The 12,117-nt window shown below is 31.0% G+C and overlaps 1 protein-coding gene across 2 annotated transcripts in view; it reads left to right on the forward strand.

Moving 5' to 3' along the window:
• Positions 1-247: 247 nt before the first annotated feature.
• Positions 248-12,117, forward strand: part of LOC146534813 (protein obstructor-E-like) — a 40,505-nt gene continuing 28,635 nt past the window's right edge. The window contains exon 1 of one of the 2 annotated variants that reach the window (XM_085193731.1): positions 248-397. Coding sequence is in view for 1 of the 2 variants with exons in the window: in XM_085193730.1 (XP_085049856.1) it covers positions 9,480-9,482 (3 nt within the window). In the remaining variant the exon portion in view is untranslated. Of the gene's footprint in view, positions 398-9,463; positions 9,483-12,117 lie in introns of those variants that run through there. The other variant, XM_085193730.1, reaches the window with a different exon arrangement.

The following is a 12,117-nucleotide window of genomic DNA, read 5'->3' on the forward strand; positions in this document are numbered from 1 at the left end:
GCTATTAGTAAGTGGAAATAATAATATGGAATAGTCTATTTATAGTAGAGACCAATGTATATGAATATGGCTTTGAATAAAAATGAGCGGGACATGAGAGGCATGACAATCGATCTCAAATAGACCGCAAAGTTCAATGCACAACACTCATATATGATAAACTGAATAATTTAAGAAGGCAAGCAATTATTATGGGTTCGTAATAAGGAAACGTATTTCTCCCGAGTCGGGTTATAACGCGAAACAAGAGTGGTAGTGACGTTCACATTCACCTGCGCCTGCGACGATTCCTCAGTCCTACTTCGTGAACCAAACGCGACGCATATTTAAACGTTCTTTTTAATAATTAAAAATAAAAAAAAAAAAAGTGCGTGTTGCCAGTTGTAATATAAATAATGTAAGTTTTTTTTTTATTATTTATTTAATTAATTTCCTACGCTTATAGCTACAAATATTTTACCGATTTTGCCGATTATTTTCTATTCTAGAAATTATAGAAGTTTCTGCTAGGTCTACATATATGTTTTATAATAGATAAATCGCAACATATATTTATTATGTCACACATCAAGAACATAATATAGTGAAAGTTGTCTAATGTTGTGTGATAAATTATGAATATGTAATAATAAATAGTGTTATTATACAACTAATACTGTTATGGTATAATAGGTTCCCATAAAATTTGGTCAATAACATACTTACCTATTTTTCTATTTTAAAAAATAAAAAAAATATCTAAATTTAAAATATTTTGTAATAGCCATAAATTATTTAAATAATAGAGCTTTTAAAAATAATTCATTTTCAAATATGTTCATAGCATAATAGACAAATATTAAATGACATATATGTCATTAAAATTGAACCCTTCAACCGAAGATTTCTTTACAGTTTATAATATTGCAAAACAATAAGAGCGGTATAAGCACGAAGAATAAAATATTTTTTAAAAAAATATTAAGAAAACGTATAAAGTTTGAACTTAGTTCGAAACTACTAAGCCATATTTTCTCATCAAGCTAGGTAGAAATTCTTATACGCTTATCCCCCTTTTCCCACCACTACCTAAGGACACACTAAATTCTTAAGCTTACAAGAAATTTCTTGCAAACTTATGTCCCTAACTTACTATAAAGATACCTAGACTCAAGCCAGTCTCTAATTTCCCAACTCATATTACATACCATGTGTGTATGTCCTACTATCATTAAAATCTACTTTACCTATATTTACTAACTATCGGCCCGCCCGCGGCTTTGCCCGCGTGAACTACATAATTATTTATTTATTAATTTGTATTACTTTGTCAATAATATCATTTTAAAAACAATTTCTAAAATAATACTTAAAACAGTTATATATAGGAATTTTGTCGAGCTGCATTATTAAATGTACTTTTTTATTTCATAAACAGATTGGAGCATTATATTTTGAGAAACTTGCTAAAATACAATAGAGCAAAGTGTATTTAAATCGGTTCAGTCATTTCTGAAATAAGCGTGAACACAGAACGCAGACAAAAATTGAATATTGAAATTTATTAAATTTAAATTAAAAATGTAATTTAAAAAATTTACATTGCTTTCGTTCTATAAAATGAACATTTAAATAACATTTTTTCTTATATATGTACAGACCAACCCATTACGATTTTATTATAACTATAGATTACAACTTAAGTGACTTTTAAAACTTCTTCAACATGTCTTCCCAGTTCCCAAATCATTTTTTGCTTTTCAATCATTCTTTGTTTTTCTTTAATATCAAACCCAGTTTATAATTTTAAAATTCATAAAATATGAATTTAGAGGCTAAAGGAATAAATTTAAAAACAGTAAAACCCGCCGTTATGTTTCGTCGCCCCTTATGTATAACGAGTAAATTCAGCGGAAAGTTGGGATTGGCTGTTGAATTTTTAAATTTATTTTTATGTACCTTTTAATTATATAGATATCTAATTAATAGTAGCTGGTGTGTATTGTTTTTTTAAGCTTACAAAGCCTTCTCCATAATTAACGAGAATGAACATAATAAAGATTCACTCTGCTTTCCAATTTCTGTCCCATTTATAAACATTAGTGGCTAGATTGCAAAACGAACTGCACTTTCTTGTTTTCCCTTGAATACTATTTCTATACGTACGTGTAGTGTACGTATACGAATTCTTTATTATAAAATTTGCATCTTACTTGAACTTGTCAATGTCAACATAGTGGATTTTGCAAGGTTATTTTAAAAAAACCGGTCAAGTGCGAATCCGACTTGCCCATTGATGATTCTGTACTAATTTCAGTTTTAAAAGGTAACAAACTTAAGTTTGCGGGTGTATGTACTCATTTTCTATGAAATTAATTAAATTGATAAGTTTGTAATAGAATTGGTTTAATGTAAACAAAGCATTGATGCTCATATTTTTTACTATATATTTTTCACTCTACGTAATATCGAAATAAATGGTCTCGACAGACGGACAGACCCACTAAAGCGATCTTATAAGGGTGCCATTTTACCTTTTAAGGTACGGAACCCTACAAAAATAATGTTGTATATATATATGACGATTAAATAAACCTATACTACATAAAGCTCTCTAATTATTATATTAATGTTACACACTTAACATCATTAATGATTCCATCAGCTCCAAAAGTGACGTCCAACACGCGACGTATCGAAAATATAGTAGAGCATAGGAACGGAGGATCTTAAAGCTAGGTTCCCTTGACCTGCCTTCTGTATGCGGGATATAGAGTGGATATATATGATAAAAAAAAATATAAAAAACGCTATTTATGAGATAAGCTGATATCTAATTTTATACATAAAACTAGCCTAGTTTAGTTTGGAATGCCTACTTGTGCGATACATGACCTTTCAAGACATTGAATATTGTTTCTTAAGGTCTATTTTACCCTATCTCGATTAATTAAGTCGGTATTTATGTAAACGGATCCAGTTTTAGTATTGATTGTGAATTTATACTAAGATAGCGATTGAGAGCGGTAGTGTCTCTCTATATGGTTGTGTGTTCGATTCCAATTTGGGGGAAGTATTATATTAAATATATATTCATTTACCCATGCTAATTGATATACTTTAGCGTTGATTTACGCCATTCAACACACAATATTTCGAAAATTATACGCAATAAATAGAAATTCGGCGGAAATTTGGGAACGGAGTACGTTAACATTAGGTTCCCTCTGCCTACCCTGTCATATGCGGGATACAGCGTGAAGCTGAAAAAAAAAGATTTATTTCACTGACCTGTAAATCGTGATAATAATAGCGAATTCAAATTCCATTTGAACATATACATATATGTATATACGATATATAATATGTCTTATCTTAACAAAGACAAAGTAGAGAAAGTAAAAATATGGCACATAAAAACTTATTCTATATGATAGTAACTGTTAATTTTCCGGCTCTTCAGCAGTCAGCAGAACTGCCTCCTGAGCTGGTCGTAGGTTTCTGTAGGATACTACTGACATATTTATACAACTTGACTTAAAAGTGCTCGTAATGGCCTAAATGAATAAAAGAATATCTTGATTTTGATAAAGTGAAAGTTCTCAGCCCTAACGACCTGACCTTAATGATTCAATCTACATCTTGAAAAGAAATGAAATTTACGCACTCTTAGATAATACGTCTGAATTAGTAAGATTCTTACAATTTTGCTTAACTGTTTTCTGCTAAAAAGCTTTGGAAAACTTCATGGCATGAGCATGGAATTTCTATTTTTTCTTATCTTACGCATTTCCTAGATGGTAAGAGAAACATACATTTTTTAGATAAGCTATAAAAATTAAGTGTAACACATCATTATAAAAAAATTTGCTTCGTGCTATATCCCGTATTTAACGTTATTCAGTTTCCATCGTTACCAGATAAATACCAGAGCTTGCATTTTCTATGCAAATATAAAACATTTTATTACCTCGAATGGAAATCGAACCCACAACTTATCCTGTTTACTGGCGCACACTTGTAGCCTCAAAATAATATATAAGTAAAATGAACACAAAAACAAACAAAATTACCTAATTGCTCCGGCCATTATCTAAATAAATCCCTTAATTGTAATCTTTTGTCACCATTTTAACTATAAATTTAGATTTTCAGTTACGAACTTTTAGGTGTATACGCATAGTTAACACTAAACAAGCAACCCAACTGTTTCAAACTAAAATAAACTCTGTTTTAGTACGCCTCGGTAATTCCATTGGCATTGGCAGTTGCCATATTCTATTTTATTTTGTGATCAATTTTAAAAGCACAGTTTTCCCCAATTGGGGGATGTTTTATTTCAAATATTATTTTATTTATTTTTCTAGTTAGCTTACAGCATTAGGTAATATCATCTAAAACGTACATGTGTCTAAATAAGTAGAAAATTATGACATTGATCAGCTTAGGATTTTTTTCTCATGTTTTTCTATGTCAAAAGCAAAGTAAGAATAAGTCAGTCGTCAAAATAAGAATTTAGTGTCAAGACACTCCACTCTTCGCTTCCATCTGCCTTGCCTTACTCAAATTATTATAGGACCAACACATTGACTTTCCACTCACCTATAATTTCCAAACTCGACATTAATCATAAAAATATATTCATTTGAAATATACACTAAAATATGTTTTTTATTATTGAAACACTTCTATCTCTATTGAAAAGCATAATATAGGTAATGACAGTAATAAATACAGTCTAAAGAGTCATTTATGTATACAACTTGAAAGCTTTCTCGTTAATATCGAATAATATAACTTATTACAGTGCTACTTAATGTTTATTTTATGTAATAATGAACAAGGTAGGCAGAGGGAACCTAGTGTTAAAACATTCCATTCCCCACTTTCCATCGAATACTCGCTGAATTTAACGCAGTCCTTTGTCTTGTTACTAAAGGGAAGAAATGAAAATATTAATAAATAATAATTCATTCCCACGAGATGGAATCGAAACCAAACTGTCGCGCTTACAGTCACACGTTCTTACCACTGCGCTACGACGGCCTCTATTGTAGGTATTTTGTAGTAAAAAATAATAATTACGAAGTAACATCTTAAATATTTAGTGAATTTCTCTATTATTTTTTATTTAACGATTACGAACGTTATGTGTTAAAGCATTAGTAAATCTAATTTGTAGTTATTATCTAACATGTTGCACAATTATGCTTGTAAACCAACGGATAACACTTCCTTGTGTTATTACTACTGCCTCTTTGATGGTAGTGGGTTCTAATCTGATATTTTACTCATAAATTGTAGGGGGGTAGTCGTGGAGTCGATTTGGTTAAAATGATTTTGCTTAATATGTAGTAGACCAAGGTCTAGATTAGAGTAAGCCCTAATCTGTAAATATTCTTGATAATTATATTTTTTTTTGGGATTTACTTGTTATACTAGTAAGTAATTTTTGTGGTTGATTGCAACTAAGGAAGTTCGATTCCTACTAGAAGAAAATTTGAGCTTAAAATTTTTTTAATTGACCGGAATTAGATATAAACAAGGCGTTGAGGGTGCATTGTTGATATATCTAGATCTCGCGCGTACAAATATAAAAACAATATAATTTTCAGACCGTCGCGTCGTGGTTCAGCGGCACGATGGTACTGGGTTCAATTTCCTTTTCCCTGATAAAAAGATAAATAAAACAAAAAGAATAAAATTAAAATTTCAAGATTCCTTATCAATGGCACGATCAAGGTATTAGAAATTGAATTTAGTTTTAGATTTACTAGAAAATTTACATACTTTGGCCTCAGTACAAAAATGTAGACAGACGGCTGCAATCGTATAAAGTAAGGTCAAACGAATTATCTAATTACTAATTCGATACACACAAAATTGACTAACAGTTATATGCAAATGCCTAATGCAACTCAGCTAGTGATGTACCACTTTTTTTGCATACTTGCTCATAAAAAATATTTTAATAGTGTTGTCATATTTTTTTATTTATTATTAAATGTGACTTATTGGTAGGTTCTCTTTTTACAAAGATCTTTTCGGAGGTGCAAAATTTAAAAAGAATGATTTTTGAAAGTTTTTTTATATATTTTAACGTAATTTAAATATGAACGATACTTTGAAGATGAGACCGCTTAAATGTAATCGATAGTTATGGGTTCGATGTCCAGTGGAATGGTTTAATTTTTTTTTTTAAATTCGCCACCCAAAATGCAATGTCTGGAAAAAGATAACCTACTGTCTTGACACTCGGTTCTCTTTATTTTGCGGGATAATGCGTGAAGGTAAAGAATATATCGTAATATAATATTTTATACCAAAAACAAATTTTACATTTGATTTTGACTACTAAAATTTAAAGAACATTTTAGCTTTTATAAAACGTAACCATTTTTCTATACAACAAAGTACAGCAATCATACGCCTAAAAGCGTTTAGAACGATTTATATTAAAAGGAATAATTCTACATTGCCAAGATTCTCGTGTAAAAGGAAAAAAATGTATGAAAAATAAAGACTGTTAAAAATTTTTCTAAGATTGTTTTTTGTTACATTTTATACAAAATGTTGAAATTAAAATAATTTGCGAATATATTTCGTGTCCTATTTATTTTCTCGTTATCCTAAGTTACATTCACTGTAATAAAAGTAGGCTTTACGACAATTTTTTATGTAGAACATTCTTTTTCTTATTGAAATCCACAAAAAAATACTATTTTTTCGTATTACAATAAAATGGCTTTTATAAGCTTCTCCAATTAACCTAAAGAACTATTTGTAACAGTTATTTGTTACAAATAATAAACTTTGCTAAAATGACATAGGTCTGGGAACCCTGGGATCTCGGTCTAACACGCAATGCCCTCAAAATTCGGCGGAAAATGAGGAACGAAAGTATCCTAACACTGGGTTCCCTCTCCTTACCCTGGTGCTCTCCCTGGCTGCTGCTGCTCTCTGTAATCATAAAATTATTTTATATCAGGAAATAATATTGAACCATAGCAGAATTGGCTTAAATAGGAATGTTTGTTTTGACATTACAAATATGTTTATTATGCATTGCTTCTCTGCAAACTTTATTCCATCGATTTTGATTGATATGATCTCAACCGATCTATTTTCCTGCCATGAGTTTGATGTGCATTATACGTACAATCCACGAGGCGTAAGCTGAGCTTTACCTTTATGTGAGTGATTACCAAAAGGACAGCTTCACGCAGTATCCCGCATACAGCAGGGTAGGCAGAAGGAGATATTTCAAAGCGGGGCGTTTAGTTCCGCCACTCAACATGCAATGCCTCCAGAATTCGGCAGAAAGTGGGAAACGGAGTGTCTTAACACTAAGTTTTCTCTGCCGACCCTGCTATGTGCGTGATACGTGAAGCTTATTAATAATAACAAACATTGTATGTGATGATGATTTATGTTGTAAATTAAAAACATCAAATAAGGGATGCAGCACTTGAAGCCGTCATTCCAGCTAGTATTATTTGTGTACACTCACACAAGTGCAAAGCTAAAGTTTCGACTCGCCGGACTTGAAGTTATACATACCATAAAATTTTTTGTTTAAAATAAAAACACTATACACTTATTAAATAGTGAGTGATTTGACACTAAAATAAAATTATAAAAATGCATGTAGAGTTACCAAAAAGCTATACATATTCATCGAGCGTTCGATATAAAGTAATAAAATGAAGCGAACCTTGATCCAAAACTAATTTTGCAATGTTACATGACGAGTGGACACCCATCACTCTAGAATAGAATAACTTGATGTAAAACAATTCTATGGTTGCTAAATTCAACATGGAATCTTGTATTATATAACTAATGACCTAAAATCTAAGCTTAGAGCTACATAGAACTCGATTAACCGGATTTATTGTTCGAATAATCGAAAATCATTCGAATAATCGAAAATCCGGATAAACGAATGTTAAGAACCCTTCAACGCTTATTAAGAATTTTTTACATTTTCCAACATACGAATTATACATATTTACGTACATATAAATTTTCATAGATTTCCTCATAATAATCCGTCCGGAGTCCGAATAATCACGAATCCGTATAACTGAGGGCCGGATGATCGAGTTTTTACTGTAGTAAAAAAATATAATAAACCAATATTTATTTTTAATAATGTCATGATAAAGTAAAATAACTAAATTAATGTTCATTAATTCAATTTGGTCCAACAGTAATATAAATCAAATATTAAGAATACAAGAAAGAAAATATTCACTACATGTGGTCCTGTTACTAGAAGCTATAAATTTATAGCAAAAAAAATGCCTCTTACTTTAGATATATTTTTCTATTTCTCTCTGTATCTGACTATATATATTTTAAGATATACCCTTTTCCCGCAAATAACAGGAAAAACTGAGGGAACCAAGTTTTAAAACAATTATAATTTTCCTAGCATTGGTGAAACATACCACGTCGTTGGGTGGTCTACCATTGAATTATTTAAAACTGACAATTACATAATAAAACGTTAAACACTATTCGCTTCACAATTTACAAATCAATTAGAAAACTCTTCTCTGGCATACAAATAACAAGTGTTAGCACTTTTCGAAAACGTCACTTCATGTTAAATCTAATAGTCTTTAGTTATATAATGGCTGTTTCATAATGTGTGAACTAGGAACGTGAGAATAGCTTTAATGTATGTCTAATTTATATTTATTTGTTAACTTCACGCTGTAACCCGCATTTAGCATAGTAAGTAGAGGGAACATGGAAACCTAGTGTTAAGATTCTGAGCCTATTAAAACACTTCCGTTCCCCTACTTTCCTTCGAATTCTGGAAGCGCTTTGCCGTGTTACCAGAGCGAAGAAATGAAATTATTAAATACTAGCGGCCCGCCCGCGGCTTCGCCTGCGTGAACTATGTTATTATTAATTTATGTCTCCATGAGTACCTACGTCCTATTAGTGACATCCATGCGAAATGTGAGACTCCCAGCATTTGTAGTAACGAAGTTTCATACAAACTTTCAACCACAAAAACAACCCCTTAGAAGTCGAATATTGCAAATTCCCGTCTTAGCGAGCACTTACGTCCTATAAATAACTCCTATGCAAAATTTCAGATTCCTAACACATGTAGTTTCTGAGATTTCGTGATGAGTGAGTGACCTTTCGATTTTATATATATAAATTTCATTTATTCATTTTTTTATTATTATAACAAATTTATTAACTTCCTTTCCCCACCCAATAGATTACCTCAACTAATTGATACAAAGCGGAACAAGCATCTCTACATATTATAACGCATTTTTTTTACATTTGTAAGTTAATAACCGTATCTGGTTAAATTAAAGTTAACTATCAGTTATAATAGTTGATATAACGTATTGTTATAACATTCTTTTAATTATCCAACTAGTGTGAAAGTTAGTTCAGTTTTTGTTAGCGAGAGAGCGTGTCGTTCATTCTTCACATTCGTTTCGGAAACATCTTTTTCAATTATATTTATGGTAACTTTTTGCTTGTTTTCTATTTTTTTTTGTGTCTTAGTTATGTATGTCTATGTTATGTATGTCTTAGTTAGTATGAGAAATTCAAATGGTTTTCTAGTTATGGTCAAAAATTAGATTCATCATTAATTTCCTCATATCAGGATAGATAGAAGGAACCTAGTCTTAAAAAACTATGATCCGCAGCTAAATTTTCGAGATTCTCTAACTTTTTTTAATAGCAAAGAAGGCAGAGAGTACCTAATATTCTCCATTCCTCACTTTCCGTCGAAATTTTAATATATTGCATGTTGAGTAACGGAATTCAACGCCGTGCTTACCTACAGCCGTCATCTTAACAAACATATGCCCTGAACGGATTTATTAAGTGTAATAATGTTTATTATTCTCATTGAAATCATTTGTATCTAAAAAACATTAGATTTTTAACTTTTATTTACTTAAAAATGGCCTTCTTTGAAGAGTCAAATTACTTAAGACAGTCGTGTCTACAAGAGTACGTTAAACCATATATATACGAATATTTATGTAAATACATTAAGTATTAGTTACTAGATGTAATTAATATTGGAGTTTTCGTAGGGAAATCTGTACTGTACATGAAAATCGTCATAATATTCATTAATTACTGTTTTTATAGCTTCACGCTGGAATCTTGTGTTAAGATATTTCGTTTCTTATTTTCCGCCGAATTCTAGAAGCATTGCGTGTTGAGTGGCGGAACTCAACACCGCGTTTTGCCTCGACACCAAAGCGTATTATCTGGACAGCGTATTATGGTGGTGTATTATCTCGATTCTAGCGTAAAGTATAGAACGGAATGTATTAACCCTAAGTTCACTTTATTTACTCTAAATCTATATACATAAAATCGAAAGGTCACTCACTCATCACGAAATCTCAGAAACTGCATGTGCTAGGAATCTCAAATTTTGCATAGGAGTTACTTATAGGACGTAGGTGCTCGCTAAGACGGGAATTTGTATTATTCGACTTCTAAGGGGTTGTTTTTGGGGTTGAAAGTTTGTATGAAACTTCGTTACTACAAATGCTAGGAGTCTCAAATTTTGCATGGACGTCGCTTATAGGACGTAGGTACTCATGGAAACAGAAATTAATAATAACGTAGTTCACGCAGGCGAAGCCGCAGGCGGGCCGCTAGTTATAATATAAATTCACGTAATCTATCTATACTAATATAATAAAGCGGAAGAGTTTGTTTGTTTGTTTGTTTGTTTGTTTGAACGCTAAGATCTCTGGATCTACTGGATCGATTTACTTTGTTTTTGTTTTGTATGAAAGCTGCATTCTTCAGAAGTGCTATAGGCTATATAATATTACATTACACATATATACTAATAAATTAAAATACTTTCTAATTTGACATGCAATTTATTCTGCCATGTTAATAACAACCGTCGTCGCTACGCGACCGCGTGCGTTACCGCGTCATTTTGATATTCATCCTTATGAAAATAAATATAATAGTCACTTTTAGCATTTCATCTAGATTGAAATTATATTTCTATAGAAATTATATTCTTATATTTCAAGCAGGCGTAGCCGCGTCCGGGTCCGCTAGTTCTAAATAAAAGCTAAATTAATATAATACAACACAGTACATATACTGTAATATATTTTATAAGATTTTCCTTTTAAGTTGTTTCTTTACGTTTTCCTTAATGAATATGAATTTCTACATAAATTACTTTATAAAGCCTCTAAGAACGATTTAGTGCCGTCTGTAAATTATTTTACAGCTTCTACTAAACTCATTTACGTTGTTTCATAATGTGTTGTAAAGATACAATGTTAGTTCTACCTCTGAACTTTGATACCTAGAGATTACAAGGAAAACTGTATTTTATTTTCTTTTCTTTCTTTCTTTCTCTTTTTCTTTCTTGGAAAATTGTGTTTATAGAACTTATTACAATTCTATCAAAACGTCATTAGTTAAAAAGTAAAGTAAACTATTTTAAATGAATAGAGGCTATTTCTTTTACTTACTTACGTTTTCTTTTTGCAAATTGATCTAAGTGTTTAAATCCGAAGAAATTACTATAGGTAAATTCTTTGAACCTTATGCTAAGAGACATCCGTACCCCACTTTCCGGGGAATTCTAGAGTCTGAAATTTCTAGAATTCTGAGTGGCGGAACTTAACGCCGCGTTTTACTTAGTTACCAGAGCGGAAAAATGTAAATTTTAAATATTTCATCTCCTCGAGTGGGAATCGAACCCACAACCTATCTCGCATACACTCGCACGGTTGTGATATTCAACAAATATGCATAATTTTAGGTACTTAAATCTATCTTTGTAGGTACAAAATGAATATTTTAAATAAAATATGTATTTTCAATAAAGTAGGTAACTGATACAATAAATTCAATCTGCATTGATTGAACCAAAATACCACAAAAAACGACCTTCTCGTTTTAAATGAGAACTAGATATACGAGTATTTCTAGTTCGTCTTATTGTCACTCAATAGTTAAGTTTTGTTTTGTTTTTATTATTATGCACTTGAAAAGTTTGAAAAATAAATATATAATAGAATGTAAACTGTTTTTTAGTAGTAAAAGTAGTATACAGTATATTTGTAATTTGGTTTTCTGGGATTGGGTTCAAATCCC

This window comes from Heliconius melpomene, chromosome 11, assembly GCF_056956725.1.
Source record: "Heliconius melpomene rosina isolate 202511_hmr_F chromosome 11, ASM5695672v1, whole genome shotgun sequence".
Lineage (NCBI taxonomy): Eukaryota > Metazoa > Arthropoda > Insecta > Lepidoptera > Nymphalidae > Heliconius > Heliconius melpomene.